Raw genomic sequence first — 22,058 nt, forward strand, 5'->3', positions numbered from 1 at the left:
CCGAGTTGAATCTTCAAGGGCCTGTGAGCCCCGAGGTTCGTTGTAATATACGAACAAGGTTCCTGACGATGCAGTTCGGGTGTCCCAAATTACTGCAATTCTTCAAAACTTGAGTCTTCATAACTTCTTGGGTTCCAGCGAACCGGCGCTCCCGATGGGAGTAATAGTCTTCATATCTTCTTGGGTTCCAGCGAACCGGCGCTCCCGATGGGAGTAAGTCTTTATGTCTTCTTGGGTTCCAGCGACCCGGCGCTCCCGATGGGAGTAATAGTCTTCATATCTTCTTGGGTTCCAGCGAACCGGCGCTCCCGATGGGAGTAATAGTCTTCATGTCTTCTTGGGTTCCAGCGACCCGGCGCTCCCGATGGGAGTAATAGTCTTCATGTCTTCTTGGGTTCCAGCGAACCGGCGCTCCCGATGGGAGTAATAGTCTTCATGTCTTCTTGGGTTTCAGCGAACCGGCGCTCCCGATGGGCCAAAGATAGTCCATGCGACGGGCATAGCTGAAGTAATTGCGCCATCCAAGATAGTCGGTGCGGCGGGCGCAGCTGAAGTAATTGCGCCATCCAAGATAGTCGGTGCGGCGAGCGCAGCTGAAGTAATTGCGCCATCCAAGATAGTCGGTGCGGCGGGCGCATCTGAAGTAATTGCGCTATCCAAAATAGCCCATGCAGCGCCTTGGCTGACGTGGCCGATGAAGAGGACGCAGTTGATGTGGCCAATCCGCGACGGGTGAGCATTCGAATATATCGGGTCCGTAATGTCGGGTCCGCAGCAGGTGAGCCCCCGAGTAAGAAGAGTGCGCGATGGCAGGCGCGGTCAGCCGAGCAGGGCAGTCGACGGGCGAGCTCCCGAATATATCAAGTCTGTGATGCAACGAGCGAGCCCCGAGCGTGGTGACTATGCGCGGTGAAGCAGTCGAAGCTTGTTCCGATCTGGTAATTTTGACGAAGTGGAGGGGCGTTTGGCCTGGAAGAAGTTGATGTAGTCACGCGGCACCTGGCGATGTCGGAATAGTTGCACGGCCAAAGATAGTCCATGCGGCGGGTGCAGCCGAAATAATTGCGCCATCCGAGATAATCCATGCGGGCGCGAGGCAAACGTGGTCGATGACGAGGACGCAGTCAATGTAGCGGACCCGCGACTGGTGAGCACCCGAATATATCGAGTCCGCAACGCCACGGCAGGCGAGCCCTTGAGTACGGCAAGTGCGCAACAGCAGGCGCGGTCGACCGAACCGAGTAGTCGAAGCTTTGTTCCGATCTGATATTCTTTATGTCGGATGTGGGGGAGCCCAGCCGATGAAGTTCTGATGATCCTTATTTCGGGTGGAGAATTCGGCGAGTTCGCGACACGATGAGTCGTGTGGTTCTTAATTAACGCTGTCGACAGGGTTGACGCTGCAGATGTAGTCATGCAGGGCTTTGTGGATTTTTTGCCAAACACGTCTCCAGGTCAACAGATATTCTTTGTAGCTTCACATGGCATGAAATCATTTCTTCCAGCTTTCTTTTGATTTGCTTGTACGAAACATTGCCTTGGCACTTGACTTCTGAATTCCCTAGCGTGGATGTTCCTTTCTCTTTCTTTCTATTCACGTGAAGCACTTGGATGATTCTTCCTTCCCTTTTTTTTTACACGGATAGGCTTGATTGATCTGCGTTAATTTACTTAGATCGTACCAAACTTTATGTGTAGGCTATCAGCTCAATCCCTGAATTTCCTTGGAACGGATCTGTGCTATTCTGACTTTTTTTATTTACTTGTCTTCCTCTTCAAAGCATTGGAACTTGGCCGAAGGATGTCTGCGCCCGAACGCATTGGAACTTGGTCAAACGATGTCTGCACCCGAAGAAAACGGGACATGATCTGGCGGTGTCGTCCAATGGCTTGGCTGCTGCTGATTTTGATCTTGTACTAGTCTAGGCTTGATCCTGTCTCTTCTTTTTTCTTTCTTCTACGTGACACGCACGGAATCAGCGAGCCTCAGCGCCATCCGGCAGCCACTGTTTTCTTTTCTCTCGAACTTGTATCGCAGAACACCAGTTGAGATGTGCGCTACGCAAGCTATAATGATTCCTGATCGGGTAGGATTTCTTTTCCAGACGCCTGTCGACGAAGCGACCGTTTGCTGATGGTGATGGAGATTGTAGAGAGCGCTCCCGATGGATCAGCCGGATCCGATCTAGCCGATGTTGTTGATGATGATCCCGCCCAGATGACAAAATCCAATCGTCGCACTTCCCACATACGGCGCCAATTGACGAGGCGGTTCCTCGGCAATGCCCACCATGAGGGGCTTGGGTTTTAAAGAAAGGCGACGACGGAAGTTCCGGGAGCGAGGCGGTACACGACGTACCCAGGTTCACGCCACCGCGGTGGAGGGTCGCTACGTCCTGCTAGCAATCCACTATATGAATATATGTATACAGGGGGGCCGCCATAGGCGGAGTTGTTGGATCTAGTCTAGTTCTAGTTCGCAGGTTGCGATGTCTAGGCGTGTCGCCTCTATAATTATGTTTCTGATTATGCGTGTCTCTAAGGGGTGCCCCTGCCTGGCTTTATATATCAACCAAACTAGGGTTTACAAGAGTCCTAGTAGGATCCGTGTTGGAGTCTTCTTTCCTTGTAGTCCAAGTTGAGGCGCGTGCAGGTCCAGCTTGCTGAGTCCTTGTGCTGGTCCAGCTTCATAGTTTGCACCGGGTATGGCAATGTCGAGTACCCGAAGGGTTATGCCCACGTCACAAGGCCTAAAAACCAACATGAAGTTGATCCTTGTGACACGATCAAACAATGCTAACCCTAACACATTGATACGTCTCTGACGTATCGATAATTTCTTATGTTCCATGCCACATTATTGATGATATCTACATGTTTAATGCACACTTTATGTCATATTTATATGTTTTCCGGAACTAACCTATTGACGAGATGCCGAAAGGCCAGTTGCTGTTTTCTGCTGTTTTTGGTCCCAGAAAGGCTGTTCGGGCAATATTCTCGGAATTGGACGAAATCAACGCCAAACCTCCTATTTTTCCCGGAAGGCTCCAGAACACCGAAGAAGAGTCGGAGAGGGGCCAGGGGGCCACCACACCATAAGGCGGCGCGGGCCAGACCCTGGCCGCGCCGGCCTAGGGTGAGGCCACCCTGTCAGCCCTCCTGCGCCGCCTCTTCGCCTATAAAACCCCTTTCGACCTAAAAACGCAGTACCAATTGACGAAACTCCAGAAAGACTCCAGGGGCGCCGCCACCGTCGCGAAACTCCAATTCGGGGGATAGAACTCTCTGTTCCGGCACCCTGCCGGGACGGGGAATTGCCCCTGGAGCCATCTCCACCGCCGTCTCCACCGCCATCTTCACCGCCATCGCTGCCTCCACGATGAGGAGGGAGTAATCCACCCCCGAGGCTGAGGGCTCCGCTGTAGCTATGTGGTTAATCTCTCTCCCATATACCTCAATACAATAATCTCATGAGCTGCTTTACATGATGGAGATTCATATGAGTTTTGTATCACTACTATTCTATGTGCTACTCTAGTGATATTATTAATGTAGTTTATTCCTCCTGCACGGTGTAATGGTGACAGTATGTGCATCCGTGTTAGTACTTGGCGTAGGCTATGATTATGATCTCTTGTAGATTATGAAGTTAACTATTGCTATGATGGTATTGTTGTGATCTATTCCTCCTACATAGTGTGAAGGTGACAGTGTGCATGCTATGTTAGTACTTGGTTTAGTTGTGTTGATCTGTTATGCACTCTAAGGTTACTTAAACATGAATATCGAATATTGTGGAGCTTGTTAACTCCGGCATTGAGGGTTCGTGTAATCCTACGCAATTAGTGGTGTTCATCATCCAATAAGAGAGTGTAGAGTATGCATTTATCTATTCTGTTATGTGATCAAAGTTGAGAGTGTCCACTAGTGAAAGTCTAATCCCTAGGCCTTGTTCCTAAATACTGCTATCGCTGCTTGTTTACTGTTTTACTGCGTTACTACTGCTGCGTTACTACTGGTTATTCATACCACCTGTATTTCACTATCTCTTCGCCGAACTAGTGCACCTATTAGGTGTGTTGGGGACACAAGAGACTTCTTGCTTTGTGGTTGCAGGGTTGCATGAGAGGGATATCTTTGACCTCTTCCTCCCTGAGTTCGATAAACCTTGGGTGATCCACTTAAGGGAAACTTGCTGCTGTTCTACAAACCTCTGCTCTTGGAGGCCCAACACTGTCTACAAGAATAGAAGCTCCCGTAGACATCAAGCTATTTTCTGGCGCCGTTGCCGGGGAGGTAAGGTAAAAGGTATTCACATCCTCCGACTACTAAGCTATTTCCTAGCACTGTTGCCGGTGTGTGAGTGCTCGAAGCTATCTCCTTTAGATTCTGCAATTGCATCTTTTTGTTTCTTGTTTTTATTTTCACTAGTTAGGCATAATGGAAAACAACAAAAAATTTGGTGAGCTTTTTAATCTTTTTCCTGATTTAGAATTGTTTGATGCGAAAATTAAAAAACCTATGGAACCTTATTTGCATGCTAGTAGCGATGTTATTAGTATGAATGCAATTACTGCTAATGTTATGGACAAGTCTAAGCTTGGGGAAGCTAGTTTTCGTGATCTTTTTAGCTTCCCATCTTTAGGGGAGAAAATTTGCTCTGATAATACTTTATCTCCCATATGCGATAACTCTAATGATGCTTGTGATATTTTAAATGTACCTACTGAAAGTATTCCATATAAAATACCTATGAAAATTATTGAATGTGTTATGGATAACCGCTATGAAGGGGATGGAACTGTCCATCCTGGAGATCATTTACTGTTTTTGCATGAATTATGCGGGTTATTCAAGTGTGCAGGTATCTCTATGGATGAAGTGAAGAAGAAATTATTCTCTATGTCGTTGTCTGGTGAAGCGGCGCATTGGTATAAACTGCTGAAGGATGAGCATCCTCTTGATTGGAAGGATATTGTGCCTCTATTTTATTCTAAATTCTATCCCCCAAGTGAAATTCACAAAGACCGAAACGAATATATAATTTCTGGCCTCATGATGGAGAAAGTATTGCCCAAGCATGGGAGAGATTGAAGTCTTTAATGCTCAAATGCCCCAATCGTGAGCTTCCTGGTAATGTTATTATTGATAATTTCTATGCAAGGCTTTCTTTTCAAGACAAGACCTTGCTGGATACTTCTTGTTCTGGATCATTCACGCGCAATAAAGAAGAGTTTAAATGGGACCTTCTTAATCGGATTCAGGAGAACACTGATGATGCGGGGTGGCCTTCGGTCACCTCCACACCAAGACCAACAAGTCCCCCAAGTGGACCGATGACACGAGCCCGAGTCAAGGCTCTCCATGATGAGGTGAACTCGCTCCTCACCACCCTTGATCTTGGTACACCTTTGGATGGATTGCTACCTCATGCCGACGTGTTATGTGTCATTAGGTACAAGGAGCATCAAGGTTACCAAGAGGAGGATACGCCATGGTCAAAGGAAGGAGAGAAGCAACTGGACATGGAGATAATCATGAAGCCGAAGCCGACGTCGCACGAAGCGCTCCAAGGAAGAGACGGACGCTGGCCGGTCCAGGACCCGGTCAGACCGGACCTACAACCGGACGCCCCGGTCATAGGCCCGGTCGACCGGGAGCAAACCGGGCCAGCTCCCTCGTACCGGACGACGACCGGACCCAGGACCGGAAACTTCGCAGTTTCCCGGTTTGCGCCCGGTCGACCGGACCCATGACCGGACGGCCCGGTCACAGGCCCGGTCAGACCGGCCCCAAACCGGACAGCCGGTCACAGGCCCGGTCCGACCGGCCCCAAACCGGACCTGACGAGAATGCCCCACCCAAACTGCCTTAACTTATCCATTCGCGTACCTGTTCGCCCTTGATGGCTGTGTATGACTATATAAGTAGCTGGAACCCCTCATTAGCTCTTTAGACTTGTTTTGAACTCAAACCTAACTTTGAGCTTAGTCTCCCTTGGGTATCATCCCTCTGTAATCAAGGCACCTTGGTTGTTGATTTGGAACTTGTTGAGTGAGATTCTAGTACAAGATACTCTCTCTCCCTCACCAAGCTCTTCTTCTCCAATCCCAATCTCTCCCCGGGGAATTCTACCGCGTGTCTCTTCCTCGGAGATTCTATTGGCGTGGTCCATCGAGCCACGGAGGTAAGCATCGGGTGTATCGGGTTGTGTGTGTGCGTGAGTCTCGGAGTTCCTCGTGTTCATCGCCGTGTTCTTCGTGTTCCTCGCGTTTTCCCATCTTCCCCCTTGGTTTCGAAGTCAATCCGCGAGATCGGGCCACACACGGGGTCTTAGACCTCATCATATGGTATCAGCAGCTCTTGGTTACCGCGGATTTGACCTCCCACCCACCCGATTTCGTCCCTAGAAAATTTTCCAAACAATCCCCAAAAATAGCCCTAAATTGCCTCTTGACCGATCTGCGATTTGGTTGCGTTTTGAGTGGTTTTGGTCCGTGGATCTGGTGTTGTTGTGCTTGATCTACTATTTCCCCAACTTTTAGCCTCCAATTCCATCGTTTCCCCTCGATTTGGTCGATTTGGCTTGGTTTTCGTGAAGAACAGGAGAGAGAAAGCGTCATCCCGCGAAATCCGGTTGAGCAGCCGGTCAACCGGGCCCACGACCGGCCGAGCCGGCCCAGAACCCGGTCAACCGGGCGGCAAACCGGGCAAGCCGGTCCACAACCCGGTCCAACCGGGCCTCCGACCGGGCGACGCAACGCCACTCCTTCGACCTCGTCTTCCGGCGATCTCCACCACCACCACCACCACCACCACCATCGCAGGTATAACTTGCAGGTCACCTTGTAACCCCTCTTCCTTTTGCGATCTATCCCATCGAGCATTGCTTGTTTAGTGTTGCGAGACATTGCACGTGGCCCCGCATTGTGAGGTGTGTGTGTCGCGTTGAGTAAGGCACCCAAGCAAACACTCGTGTGGCAAGATAGCAAAAGCGAGGCTAACGCTAACATAGTGCGTCAAAAAGCCCCAAAAACACAAAAAGAGTGCGAGTAGCACCATACATCCATACATCCATACGCCCATACATACAAAGTATCCACGTGCCACCAAAGATACAAACGAGTGCAAGTGCCGCCATATACAAAAGAGAAAAAGCTTTTAAGCAAAGAGAGATAGGAGAAGAGAGGCCGCGTGTGAATCTTGTTGTCTCTTCCTTTGCAACCAAAGCTTTGGCTCTCCTTGTGTTAGTGTGACACCGAGCACTTATACATACACTTTTCCGCTCACTTTTGGTTGCACTAACCCCGTTTATCTCGTGTGTGTGTTCCACAACTTTTTCCGTGTTTATAGTGATCTTCACATTGACATTTGGATTTTTGGACCTCACCCACTTTTGACAACATACTCGATCTTGGATTTGTCTTTTGGCTTTCCACAACACTCGCCTAACACCATATTTGCTAGCTTTTGCGTGTGGTTTTGCGTGTGTTCCCGATACACTTGATCTTGCTTTCGGTTTGGTCGATTGCCTCAATACTATCTTACCTTGGTAAGAGTGCGAGGTAGTCTCCTTCCACTAACATACACAACATAGTTCTTGTCTTTCCATCATGGATAGGAACGGAGATACCAATAGGGATGAAGAGATCCTTCGCAACACCGAGAGGTTGGCTACTCAACACAACCTATGGACGCAACGACAAGAGTTCAAGGAGCAACTCTCCCTCTTCGAGACGCGCATCGATGAGCAATACGATGAAGTGGCTCACAACTTCTCCACCGTGAACCACGACTTGGCCCTTCTTCGTGAAGCTACGGACAACTTGAATGGCCAAATGGCGGCCAATGATGCCAACATGGAGCGGCGCATGGATAGCCTCGAGCGCACCATCACCAACTTGGGTCGCCATCGTCGACACCGCTCTACTTCCTCTTCATCAAGCTCTTCCTCAAGGCATGAAGACCATTACTCTCATGGTGGCCTTTCGTCCCCAAGCTCTTCTTCAAGGCGTGAAGACCATCATCGACCTCATCACTCACATGCTCGTCATGAAGACTCCCGCTCCAACTCTAGGCGTGGAGAAATACATCGCCATGCTCGTCCACATGAGCGTCCTCCACAAGCTCAAGACCTTCAACAAGATCGTCACCAAGCGGATCGCCATGCCCACCATGGGCGTGATGGCCATCCCCAAGACCAAGATCCTCAAGATCCACCTCGGCGAGATCTTCGTCGCCACCCTCACCATGACCAACGTGGCCGAGGAGAGCTACACCATGATCAAGATGAGAGAAACAACCTTGAGCATCGTCCTCAACCGCGACAAGATATTCAACCACATCCTCACCGTGAACCAAGTGAAGCAAGCGTTCAACTCCAACGCCAACCCAATGCTATGGTTGGCCGTAGAAGACCTCCTATTCCACCTCTAGCCGCAAGAGTTGACGGCGCCCCTCCTCGTAGAAGAAACTTGGAGGATGAAGAGAACATGTATGGCAAGCTCAAGTTCAACATGCCCAAGTTCAAAGGTGAAGACGACGCCGAAGCATACCTCTCATGGGCACTCAAGGTGGACAAGATCTTCCGCATCCACAACTACTCCGGTGCCAAGAAAGTGGCTATGGCATCACTCGAGTTTGAAGACTACGCCAACACTTGGTGGGAGCAAGTCCTCACTCTTCGCGAAGAAAAGGGTGAACCTCCTATTGACACTTGGGAAGATATGAAGAAGGAGATGCATGCTCGCTTTGTCCCAAAGCACTACATGAAAGACCTCTTCAACAAGCTCCAAAAGTTGAAGCAAGGCACCAAGACCGTTGAGGAGTTCTACAAGGAGATGGAGCTCACTATGATGCGAGCCAACATCCAAGAGTCCGAGGAACAAACCATTGCTCGTTTCTTCAATGGCCTTACTTATCCTATCAAGAGGATTGTCGAGTTCCAACCCTACTCCAACATGGTTGAGTTAGTCCACCAAGCATCGAAGGCCGAGCGCCAAGTGATTGAGGACATCAAGTACTCCAAGGCCAAGTCCTATTTCTCCTCCAAGCTCGCTACATCGACTCCTCCTACTACATCAACTCCTTATGCTACAAGTGCCAAGGCCGACGCATCCTCTACACCTTCCAAGAAGCCGACTATCCAAAGTCGAATGAAGCAAACGGTCTCCTCCACCGCCTCCTCTAAGGCATCCACGGGACCCTCTAGTGTCACTTGCTTCAAGTGTGGCACCCAAGGTCACAAATCGTTTGAGTGCAAGAACACCAAGGTCATGATCACTATGGAGAATGGTGACATCGAGACTCTTGATGAGGATGAATATGAAGCCCTTGTGCAAGCCGCCGTGGAAAGTGAAGAAGCTTATGAGCAAGAAAGTGGAGAAGATCCTCTCTTATGTGAGCATGACCCAAGTCCCTCACTTGTGGTCACAAGGGTGCTAACCACACAACCTCATGATATGGAAGAACAACGGTGCAACATCTTCCAAACCCGTGCCGGAATTGGTGGCAAGTCTATCAAGGTCATCATCGATGGTGGAAGTTGCCACAACCTTGCGAGCACCGAGTTGTGTGAGAAGCTCCACCTCACTCTCCGCAAGCATCCTCACCCTTACCATATCCAATGGTTGAGTGATAAGGGCAACGTCAAGATACAACATACCGTCACCGTCAACTTCAAGATCGGCCCTTATGAGGACACCATCGAGTGTGACGTGGTACCCATGACGGTGTGCCACATGTTGCTTGGCCGCCCTTGGCAATATGACAAGAAGGCTATACATGATGGACTCTCCAACACATACACCTTCAAGGTCACCGACAAGAAGTTCGAGTTGCGCCCGATGACTCCTAGCCAAATCATCGCGGATAATGCGAAGGCTTTAGCGAGGGCACAACTCCGCACCCATAGTGAGATGAGAGGAGAGGGAGCGACCCACCACAAAGATAGTGAGCGCCACAAGCCATATATGAGTGAGTCCAAGAGTGTCCTTCTAGCCACCAAGAGTGAGTGGAGAGAGCTCCAAGAGAACCCATCCACCATATTGCACTATGTGCTCATATGCAAGGGACCCTCGTCGGCGACTAACGACTTAACCAAAATTCCTCCGTCTTTGTTGTCTCTTTTGCAGGAATTTCAAGACATCTTCCCCGACGAGCTCCCTCATGGACTACCACCACTCCGAGGCATAGAACACCGCATCGACCTCATACCCGGCGCTCCGCTCCCAAACCGTGCCGCCTACCGCACCAACCCCGAAGAGACAAAGGAGATCAACCGCCAAATTCAAGATCTCCTCGCCAAAGGGTACGTCCGAGAAAGCCTTAGCCCTTGTGCGGTTCCCGTGATCCTTGTGCCTAAACCGGATGAGACGCAACGGATGTGTATGGATTGTCGCCCCATCAATGCCATTACCGTCCGTTACCGCCATCCCATTCCGCGTTTAGATGATATGCTTGATGAACTTAGTGGTGCCACAATTTTCTCTAAAATCGATTTGCGTAGTGGTTACCATCAAATCCGCATGGCTATTGGTGATGAATGGAAAACGGCATTCAAGACCAAACTTGGTCTCTATGAATGGCTCGTTATGCCTTTCGGTCTTTCCAATGCTCCTTCTACTTTCATGCGCCTCATGAATCACATCTTGCGTCCTCTCATTGGCAAGAGCGTGGTTGTCTACTTCGATGATATTCTTGTCTATAGCAAAAACCTCGAGGACCATGTGCAACATGTGAGAGAAGTCTTGTGCATCTTGCGCCATGAAAAGCTTTATGCTAACCTCCCCAAGTGCACATTTGCTCAAAACAAATTGGTTTTCCTTGGTTTTGTGGTTTCCGCTAATGGGATTGAAGTTGATTCTTCCAAGGTGGAGGCCATCCATAATTGGCCTACCCCTACAAATGTTGGCCAAGTCCGAAGCTTCCATGGACTTGCCGGGTTTTACCGCCGCTTTGTCAAAGACTTTAGCACCATTGCTTGCCCTTTGAATGAGCTTACCAAAAAGAATGTTCCGTTTGTTTGGGGCAAGGCCCAACAAAATGATTTTGATGAGTTGAAGAAACGCCTTACCGAAGCTCCACTTCTTGTTCTTCCAAATTTTGCCAAAACTTTTGAGATTGAGTGTGATGCAAGTGGGCTTGGTATTGGTGGCGTCCTTATGCAAGAGGGCAAACCCGTGGCATACTATAGCGAGAAGTTAGATGGCGCACGCCTCAACTATCCTATATATGACAAGGAACTCTACGCTTTGGTTCGTGTTCTTGAAGTTTGGCAACACTATCTTTGGCCAAAAGAGTTTATCATTCATTCCGACCATGAGTCCTTGAAATATTTGAAAAGCCAACACAACTTGAAAAAACGACATGCAAAATGGGTTGAGTTCATTGAGTCCTTCCCATATGTGATCAAATACAAGAAGGGCAAGGACAATGTTGTGGCGGATGCTCTTTCCCGCAAAAACACCCTTTTGCTAACTCGTTTGGATTTTCATGTTTTGGGACTTGAAGAGATCAAAGAACTCTATCCTTCCGATTCTTTCTTTGCTCCCATTTTTGAGAAGTGCTCCGTTGAGCGAGGAGTGGATGATTTCTATTTGCATGATGGCTATTTGTTCAAAGCTAACAAGATTTGCATTCCCGAGTCTTCGCTTCGCAAATTGCTTTTGCAAGAGTCTCATGGAGGAGGTCTTATGGGTCACTTTGGTCGAGAGAAGACATATGCCATGCTCTCAACCCACTACTATTGGCCAAGAATGTACCGCGACGTCGAACGCCTTTGCCGCCGGTGCACCACATGCTTACAAGCTAAGTCTACCTCCAATCCCTATGGTCTTTATACCCCATTGCCTATTCCACATGCACCATGGACCGATATTAGCATGGATTTCGTTTTAGGCTTGCCTCGCACTAAGCATGGTCATGACTCTATATTTGTGGTAGTGGATAGATTCTCTAAGATGGCTCATTTCATACCTTGCCATAAGAGCGACGATGCTTCACACATTGCTTCATTGTTTTTCAGGGAAATCGTTCGCCTACATGGAGTACCACAAAGCATTGTGTCGGATCGAGACGTCAAGTTCATGAGTTATCTTTGGAAGACGCTCATGGCAAAGTTTGGAGTGAAGCTCTTATTCTCATCATCATCGCACCCGCAAACGGACGGCCAAACGGAAGTGGTCAATCGAAGCCTCTCCACCCTCCTACGCATACTCGTGAAGAAAAACTTGAAGTCATGGGAGGAATGCATCCCACACGCGGAGTTCGCCTACAACCGCGCCAAGCACTCGACTACATCAAGGAGTCCATTCATGGTCGTCTACGGGTTCGAGCCGCTCACGCCACTCGACATACTTCCACTTCCCCTTCATGAGCGGACGAACATGGACTTCGCCAAGCGCGCCGCCGACGTGAAGAAACTACATGAAGAGACAAGGGCAACCATACAAGAACATGTGCTTCGTCAAGCTACCCGCCTCAACGCCAAGAAGAAGGAAAGGATATTTCAAGAAGGAGACCTCGTTTGGATCCACCTCCGGAAGGAACGGTTCCCTCGTGAGTGCAACTCCAAGCTCAAGCCAAGAGGAGATGGCCCCTTCAAGGTTCTCAAACGCATCAACAACAACGCTTACGTCATCGACATTCCCACCTCCAAGTACTTGGTGAGCAACACCTTCAACGTTGCGGACTTGTCGCCATATCATGAAGATGGAGAGGAACAAGAGTCGAGGACGACTCTTTCCCAAGGGGGGGGAGATGATGCGGGGTGGCCTTCGGTCACCTCCACACCAAGACCAACAAGTCCCCCAAGTGGACCGATGACACGAGCCCGAGTCAAGGCTCTCCATGATGAGGTGAACTCGCTCCTCACCACCCTTGATCTTGGTACACCTTTGGATGGATTGCTACCTCATGCCGACGTGTTATGTGTCATTAGGTACAAGGAGCATCAAGGTTACCAAGAGGAGGATACGCCATGGTCAAAGGAAGGAGAGAAGCAACTGGACATGGAGATAATCATGAAGCCGAAGCCGACGTCGCACGAAGCGCTCCAAGGAAGAGACGGACGCTGGCCGGTCCAGGACCCGGTCAGACCGGACCTACAACCGGACGCCCCGGTCATAGGCCCGGTCGACCGGGCGCAAACCGGGCCAGCTCCCTCGTACCGGACGACGACCGGACCCAGGACCGGAAACTTCGCAGTTTCCCGGTTTGCGCCCGGTCGACCGGACCCATGACCGGACGGCCCGGTCACAGGCCCGGTCAGACCGGCCCCAAACCGGACAGCCGGTCACAGGCCCGGTCCGACTGGCCCCAAACCGGACCTGACGAGAATGCCCCACCCAAACTGCCTTAACTTATCCATTCGCGTACCTGTTCGCCCTTGCTGGCTGTGTATGACTATATAAGTAGCTGGAACCCCTCATTAGCTCTTTAGACTTGTTTTGAACTCAAACCTAACTTTGAGCTTAGTCTCCCTTGGGTATCATCCCTCTGTAATCAAGGCACCTTGGTTGTTGATTTGGAACTTGTTGAGTGAGATTCTAGTACAAGATACTCTCTCTCCCTCACCAAGCTCTTCTTCTCCAATCCCAATCTCTCCCCGGGGAATTCTACCGCGTGTCTCTTCCTCGGAGATTCTATTGGCGTGGTCCATCGAGCCACGGAGGTAAGCATCGGGTGTATCGGGTTGTGTGTGTGCGTGAGTCTCGGAGTTCCTCGTGTTCATCGCCGTGTTCTTCGTGTTCCTCGCGTTTTCCCATCTTCCCCCTTGGTTTCGAAGTCAATCCGCGAGATCGGGCCACACACGGGGTCTTAGACCTCATCAACTGAAGATTGGGAGAACGACAAAGGTAAAGAATCAGGTATAAACTATGATTATGAATGCATTGAAACTTTTATGGATACTGGTAAATTTCGAAATATGAGTGCTACCTATGGTCTTGACTCTCAAGTTGCTGCAAATCTTTATAAAGCTTTTGCCTCTCATTTTGAATTGCCTAGGAAGAATTTTGATAAGTATCATGAACCTTTTAAAGAGGCTTGTATGAAGGATGAAATTGTTGTTAATGATTGCAATAGACATGTTCAAACTCCTAAGAATGCTATTTCCTATAAGCATGTTAATTTTTGTGGAATGCATAGACCTTGTGGAATTAATCAAATCGAAGATGAATATTGTATCCATCATACTAATGAAAAAACTAGAAAGTGGTCTAGGGCGCTAGATGATCTTGGTAAAAAAGTTTGTGTCCTCTATCCTTTTATTTGTGAACTTTGCCATAGAGTGGGTCATTTTAATTTTCAATGCTCCTCCAATGATAATTTGAACCCCATGAGCGCTGCAAATTTGTATTGTGATGATGAAATTACTCCTAATCAGCATGATGAACTTACTTTATTTTTGTGGTGTGAAGAGTTATCAAGAAAAATTTCTTTGTTAGATATTAATGATCTTGATGTTGATGATGTCATGCATGGGTGTTTTTCTTATTGCATTGATAATTGCCATACAAATACTTACATACAAAATATTTTAGAAGATGACACCTTGCCAAAATATGATAGGACCGCTGTGTGTTTTGAACTTATTAATGAAAAGGAGGAATCCTCCCAAGTTTCTTCTATTGTTTCTGAAAGTAAATCAGGTTATGCGGACAAGCCACCCTTCAAGCCTCTTCCTCCTAAAGAAGGGAACAAGGAGAAGGAGGAGAAGAAGAAGAAGAAGGGAACGAAGAAGAAGAAGAAGGAGAATAAAGAGAAAGAGGTAACGGCATATCCCCGCGTGAATGAGATAACGCTAGGTAACCGTAAGTATGTTGCTCCTAATGATTATTATGATATTGAATCTGAATACGATGATCTTCCTATGCCCTTTACATACATTAGTGATCATGATTTGAATGAGCACACTACTTTTGATATTGCAAATCTCTGGGAAACTAATTCTGAAAATGATGATGATAATAATTGCCATAGTATCAGTGCTATCCATGCTTCCTCCCATAATGATATAGAAAGCTCTAAGCTTGGGGAAGAGGTGTTTGAAAATCCTTTTGCTACTAATCATTATGTGTTTGATACATCTCCTTCTAATAACAATGATGGTATGGTCGCAGATAAACCGACTGTGAAAGATAACTATTTTATTTCTTATGATGACACTGTGCCTCCGACCTTTAATGATTATTATAAAGAATGCTATGATATAGGTTATAACTATCCTTATGAAACTTATCATAGTTATGATTGGATTGCCAAAAACAATTCCCTTAATATGCAACTTGTTTACCATGTTCAAATTCTTGATAATAATCTTGCTCCAATTACTAATAATGAGAAGAACTCTTCTTATGCCAAAATTAATGATACTCCTATGCATATGAACCATGATAAGAATTTTTTAAGTGATGGGTATATTGTGGATTTCATTAATGATGCTACTGAAAGTTATTATGAGAGAGGGAAACATGGTTATATGCATCTTTATAATATTAAGTTTCCCCTCTTTATGTTGAGAATCTTGAAGTTACTCGTGTTTTATCCTCTTATGCTTGTTACTTTGTTCTTCATGAATTCATTTGTGTACAAGATTCCTTTGCATAGGAAGTGGGGTAGACTTAAATGTGTTTTGAATTTTCTTCTTGATGCTCTCTTTTTGCTTCAAATACTATTTCTTGCGAGTACATCATAAAAACTGCTGAGCCCATCTTAATGGCTATAAAGAAAGAACTTCTTGGGAGATAACCCATGTGTTTATTTTGCTACAGTATTTTTATTTTGTATTTGAGTCTTGGAAGTTGTTTACTACTGTAGCAACCTCTCCTTATCTTAGTTTTATGCATTGTTGTGCCAAGTAAAGTCTTTGATAGTAAGGTTCATACTAGATTTGGATTACTGCGCAGAAACATATTTCTTGCTGTCACGAATCTGGGCCTAATTCTCTGTAGGTAACTCAGAAAATTATGCCAATTTACGTGAGTGATCCTCAGATATGTACGAACCTTTCATTCAATTTGGGCATTTTCATCTGAGCAAGTCTGGTGCCATTTTAAAATTCGTCTTTACGGACTGTTCTGTTTTGACAGATTCTGCCTTTTATTTTGCATTGCCTCTTTTGCTGTGTTGGATGGATTTCTTTGTTCCATTAACGTCCAGTAGCTTTGTGCAATGTCCAGAAGTGTTAAGAATGATTGTGTCACCTCTGAACATGTGAATTTTTGATTATCACTACGGCAAAACAGGGCTTTGCCGTGCAGCCCAAACGCACGGCAAAGGGGCAAATCGGCTCGGCAAAGCCTTTGCCGTGCGGCCGTGCACGGCAAAGATTGCTCGGCAACGATCCGCCCGGCAAAGGCGTCTTTGCCGTGTGTCGCGCGAAAATCGCACGGCAAAGGCTTTGCCGAGCGACGCAGCGTTGCCGTGCGCTGTGGCCTCTTTGCCATGCGAGTTCCTTTGCCGTGCGTTGTGCCTCTTTGCCGTGCGACTTTCTTTGCCGTGCGCTTCCTCTCCAACCCGCACGGCAAAGACTTGGCTTTGCCGTGTGCTTCTCTTCCACCCTGCACGGCAAAGGTACGTACAGCAGCACCAGGTGGGCAGCGCGGGCAGCCTTTGCCGTGTGCATGTGCACGGCAAAGAGTGCCTTTGCCGTGTGCTGTGGCCTTTGCCGTGTGCATGTGCACGGCAAAGATTGTGCAAATTTGACAGAATTTCCCTGCTTCCCCATTAATCCCTGCATATGCAATTCACAAATACTAATAACAGTCCAGATACACATATAGCACAATATATAGAGTATTTGCATCATCAACAACATAGTTCATACACGAGTAGTCCAACAAAGTCCATACAATAGTTCAAGTCGCATAATTAGTTCATACAAGCAACATCAACAACAAAGTCTCCAACATAGAATGTTCCAAGTCGCACAACAAGTTCATACACAAGCAACATCAACCTTGGCCACTTCCTTGTCCTTCTCCACTTCCTTGTCCTTCTCCACCTCCTACAAGTTCATAGATGCATAAGTGGCATGGAATGGCTAAAATTGACATGTAAGAACTAGAATTGACATGGAAGAACTAGAATTGACATGGAATGGCTAAAATTGAACATAATCGCTAGAATAGACATGGAATGGCTAAAATTGACATGTAAGAACTAGAATTGACATGGAAGAACTAGAATTGACATGGAATGGCTAAAATTGAACATAATCGCTAGAATTGACATGAAATGGCTAAAATCCAACATAATGGCTAAGGATGACATGGAATGGCTAAAATTAACATGGAATAGCTAGAATTGAACATAATGGCTAAAATTGACATGGTTGAATGGCTAAAATTCACAAGTGACATGGTATGGAAGAATTAGAAGTGTAGGAGAACTCACCTAGAAACTGCTGCAGGCTCCGGATGATGCCCGTATTGTTGACAGTCAAGCCAGGTGTCAGCGGGCTCTGACTTGGCGCTTGCTGGAGGAGCGCCATCACAGCCGGATCAGGCGCGGGGATCTGCAATATCCAAAGTTCGGTTAGACAACAAACAAGATTGAGACGGAGATATTAAGTTAACCACTTACCCAGTTGGGGAACATAGGAGGACACGACGTGCTAGGAGCACTACTCCCCGGTGGGGAAGTCAGCACGGCCTGGTTCATGAACATCTGCTGGAACATCTGCTGCTGTTGTTGCATCTGCTGCAACATCTGCTGCTGCATCTGCATGTTCTCCCTAAGCTGCTGCTGCATCTGCATCTGCTCCTCTTGGTGCCTCCGTTCCCTTTCTTCCATCTCCGCCTACGTTGTGTTGCCGCGATGTCAGTAACATTGCAATGGAAAACATGTAATGAAGCGTAGAGGATCGACAAAGAACTTACCCGTAACTTCTCCACAGCTAGGTCCGAAGCCCGTGGGTGGGTCTCTACCCGAGGCTGCTCGCTCGTACGCCCACGACGGATCTGGCGTAGAGATGGAATGGTCTTTGGGTCGACTAACCCGTCAGCAATCCATAGGCGGCCACCCTTCTTGCCTTGTCCCGCAAGTACCGCAACCTCAACATCAAAGTCTTCGGTGGTTGGGTCGGCGTCTTCGCCGTGCTTGGCCTTGAACGTCGAGCGGTACGCGCCACACTGGGCCTCCGCTAGCCCATTGACCCACACGGACCCCGTTTCAGGATGCGGCTCCCTCCTGCTCTTGGACTTTTGGAAAAGGCCAAACAAGTTTGGTGTCACACCTATCTTCACTTCCTGCAAAAGAGTACATGCAAGTAAGTGAAGAGGGACACCCTTGCGGGGCTAACAATAACATGAAACGAAAGAATGAAGAAACCATTTGCTCACCTCTTGCTGCAAGGTAAGGGCCAAGTTCTTGCAGCCCAGGACATGTGATCCACCTCCCATCTCTAAACGCTTCTGCTTGCCCTCCTCGTGCTTCCGGGCGTACTCGGGGGATGTCCACCATATGACCATCGCAAGAAAGCACGCCTTGTCTTCCCCGACGTACTGAGGAGGGTTCTACATACACAAGATAGACCCATTATTAGAACATAAACTACAATGAAAATGCGGAAATAAATAACACATCGATGCAAATACCTGCAGGTACTGCCACGGTGCCATGAGCGTATCCCGACAATCAGCCTTACTCATCCAAACTTTGCGCTCGGCGTGCCAGTCGCGGACGCACTGGACACGTGCCTCGTAGTGCATGCCAGTCACCCTCACCCTGCAAAACTCGTGTAAGATAACGTCGCACTTAATTTCCTCGCCCTCAGCCCTCGTGAAGTATTTCTGCAACCATGCACATAGGTAAAACAAGAGGAATTAGAGCAACTATTGGTAGTCAAGAAGTGTTTGAATGCTAAGAAGCCAAAAGTCACGTACCCAGAAGTGGCGGACAACCCGCTCTTGCATGTTGGCGCACTTGCCGCTAGGATCTTCCGCGTAGCTGTAGTGCTTCCAAGTCCAAGCCACATCGCGGCCACCACTAGGGAGATTGACAATCCCAGGGAAATGCTTCCTAATTAGGCCTCCAAGGATGTTCGAGTACTCACGTGTCGGGAGCCTCCTCGGGTCACCATACTTGAACATGCTGCACAACGAATTGCCAAAATCAGTATGCATGTGATAAAAAATTGTATAATGATAAAAATTTCAATAATGGAATGCCAAAATCAGCATGTACCTCTTTCCAGCGGGCACGAGAACAACATCGCGGAAGGCCCAAGTTTTTAGCTTGGGGAGTTTCGTAATCCCACGCTTATACGGCTTCTTGTCCCATGGTTCTAGCCTCTCCTCGGCTGCAACGTACACCTCCTCCTCGGGCGGATACCAAGCTAGGTCTGGGTCTAGCTCCTGCGGCAAACCCCCCAACCCCTCATCCTCCTCGAGGTCCTCCCCACCGTCCTCCCCACCGTCCTCCCCACCGGCCTCCCCACCGGCCTCCTCGTCCTGCCCACCGTGCTCCTCACCGTCCTCCTTGTCCTCCCCACCCCACTGCTCCTCGTCATCATCCTCGGCTGGGGGAGGACTAGGAGAAGGGGTACGAAGTCGCCGTGGCTGGGCATTCTTCCTCCGTGGTGGAGGGCTAGGAGGAGCACTAGGAGGACGTGTCTGCGACGACGAACCACTCGAAAGTCCCACAAGCTCAGCCACGGCCTTGATCTTCTTTTTGAAACCTCCCTTTCTTTTTCTTGGCGGCATGTTTCAATCACCTGCAAACACAATGAAAAGAGTGGTTTATTAGTATGCAATGTAAACAGATGAATATTAGTGAAATCAACAATAAATAGCACATAGTTCAGTACATAGATCATAGTTTATTACAAATAGCACATAGTTCAGTACATAGGATAGCCTCACAATTACAACTACATAGATCATAGTTTATTACAAATAACACATAGTTCAGTACATATATAGGATAGCCTCACAATTACAACTACATAGATCAGTAGCCTATGTCGACATCCGTAATCGGACCACATGTTTCATCATCATCAGGCTCAGCGAACCAATAATCATCGATGAAACCTGGAGGTGGTCCATTTGGATCTAGGTCAATGCCTGCTTTGAACGCCTCGAGCAAACTTAGGTCTTCTACGGCACACACATCCTCAGCTTCATATTCTTCATTGTCTTCCTCCATAACCGCATCTTCTTCTTGCTCATCGTCTACGACCATGTTATCAACAACGGCCGACAAGTCGATAGTGAAATGACCGGGGAGCCCTTCTTCTTGATAAAAATCAACAGTCCTTGTTGAGGGGTCTACGCGGCGGTAATCGTCCTTGTTTGGCGGGGGTGGCCTAATGCGTGAAGGAACCGTCATCACAACATCCCATCCATGTAGACGTTTGGTCGGGTTTCGGCACGCGTACGGGAGATAGAATACTTGGAAGGCTTGGGTGGCCAAAATGTCCACGTCCTCTCCCTTATAAACAGAGCTTCTTTCAACTTCGACCAATCCAATTTCAGAATCCCGTCTCACGCGACGTGGGTCGAACCAATGGCATTTGAATACGACGGGATTTAGCCCTTTGTCAAACCCGTAATTCAGCTCGTATATACCCTCGACTCTTCCATAGTAATGGAGTCCATCATCACCTTGACATACCACCCCGCTATTTATTGTCTTCTTGTTTGGACGGCTTGTTGTGTATTGATGGGTCTGGAAGCGATACCCGTTCACGTCATAAGAATTGAACGAGTCGACGGAATGGTTGAAGCCCCTAGCAATTTTTCGTAGCAAGGGATTCATGTCTTTGTCAGTTCTTGCCTACAAGATTAGGACGACAAGTTTAGAACAAGAAATGTCGGCCGAAATGTCGACAGTGTACAAACAAATTTGGATAGGATAGTACCAAACCACAGAACCAGCTACTGAAACCGTGACCGCCGCCCTTATCGAAAATATCCTTGGATTCTTCCGAGGTAGGATCCCTGTGGGTATACCTCCAATATTTAGTCGTGAATTGTCTACAACAGTGAACGGAGGAAGAGTTAGCCACGAACATACGATGAATGTTTGCGAATAACTAAATGGTTAGCACTTACTTGATGTACGGCTTCACTTCCACCATGGTGTTCAAGACATATGAGTGGATCAACTCCCGCTCATGTAAATTCGTTGTGTACGGCTTCGAGCCACTTGACTTGCCGCCAAGCCCTATGAAGATGCTAAGCTTGGGTACATCTTCATTGTTGGCGGCATTGTAACGGAGGACCGGGTTGTGCTTTGTGGGAATGTTGGGATCATAGTGCTTAGTGGTGAAGTTTGCCACCTCCACGTTCAGGACTGCCTCGGCTATGGATGCTTCGATCTTGCATTTATTGCCAGTCATCTGACGAAGCTTTTGTGTTTCTCTCTCGGGACCAAACTGCCAACGGCCCCAATTCGGCCCCCCCTTTAAGCATTCCTTCGCGAGGTGGAGGATCATATGTTGCATCGGATTAAAGAACGCTGGAGGAAAGATCTTCTCTAGATCGCAAAGCAACATGGGTGCCTGTTCATCCAGCTTCTCAATCACTTTAGTGTCTAACTCCCTAGCACAAATCTGGCGGAAGAAATAACTCAACCTCGCTAGCACTCGCCAAGTCTTCTCAGGGACATAGCCTCGAATCATCACCGGCATTATCCGCTCAATCCATACGTGGTAGTCATGACTCTTCAGTCCTTGTACTCGCAACGTTTCAATGTTAAGACCCCTCATCCAGTTGGCTGCGAACCCATCAGGGAAAAACAAGGAGTCCTTCATCCATTGGAAGACCTCCCTTTTTTGGGCCTTTGTGAGGCAGAACGGAGCGTGTGGCTTAGTCCAAGTTTTTTTGGCACCATGAGGTGGCTTCATGTTCAACTCGCCTATCGCACAACTTTTCTTGGTCAATTCGAGCCTTTATGTTATCCTTCGTCTTCTCGGTGTCCACTATGGTGCTCCAAATGGCTTCACTGATATTCTTCTCGGTGTGCATTACATCAATGTTATGCGGGAGTTCCAGAAACTCACTGTAAGGAAGCTTCCTGAAGCACGGCTTGTGGGTCCATTGGTGTGT

The 22,058-nt window shown here is 47.9% G+C and overlaps 2 protein-coding genes across 2 annotated transcripts in view; one reads left to right on the forward strand and one right to left on the reverse strand.

Annotated features, from left to right (window-relative positions):
* The window catches only part of LOC127345851 (uncharacterized), an 84,253-nt gene that overhangs the window by 47,236 nt on the left and 14,959 nt on the right, over positions 1–22,058 (forward strand). The gene's annotated exons all lie outside the window — the stretch shown is intronic.
* LOC139838694 (uncharacterized) lies at positions 17,354–18,035 on the reverse strand. The gene is made up of 3 exons (XM_071828814.1): positions 17,886–18,035; positions 17,590–17,805; positions 17,354–17,521 (listed from the first exon to the last, which is right to left on the reverse strand). The coding sequence occupies exons 2-3, from the start codon at positions 17,797–17,799 to the stop codon at positions 17,354–17,356; spliced, it is 378 nt and encodes a 125-aa protein (XP_071684915.1). The 5' UTR covers positions 17,800–17,805; positions 17,886–18,035.

Source organism: Lolium perenne, chromosome 3 (assembly GCF_019359855.2).
Source record: "Lolium perenne isolate Kyuss_39 chromosome 3, Kyuss_2.0, whole genome shotgun sequence".
Classification (NCBI taxonomy): domain Eukaryota; kingdom Viridiplantae; phylum Streptophyta; class Magnoliopsida; order Poales; family Poaceae; genus Lolium; species Lolium perenne.

Bases quoted from the DNA above. Each gene is read 5' to 3' on its own strand.
- LOC139838694 (XM_071828814.1), bottom strand. From the start codon at position 17,799: ATGGAAGAAAGGGAACGGAGGCACCAAGAGGAGCAGATGCAGATGCAG. The intron at 17,522-17,589 runs GTAAGTGGTTAA...TGGATATTGCAG, and splicing joins CTCCTATGTTCCCCAACTGG to ATCCCCGCGCCTGATCCGGC.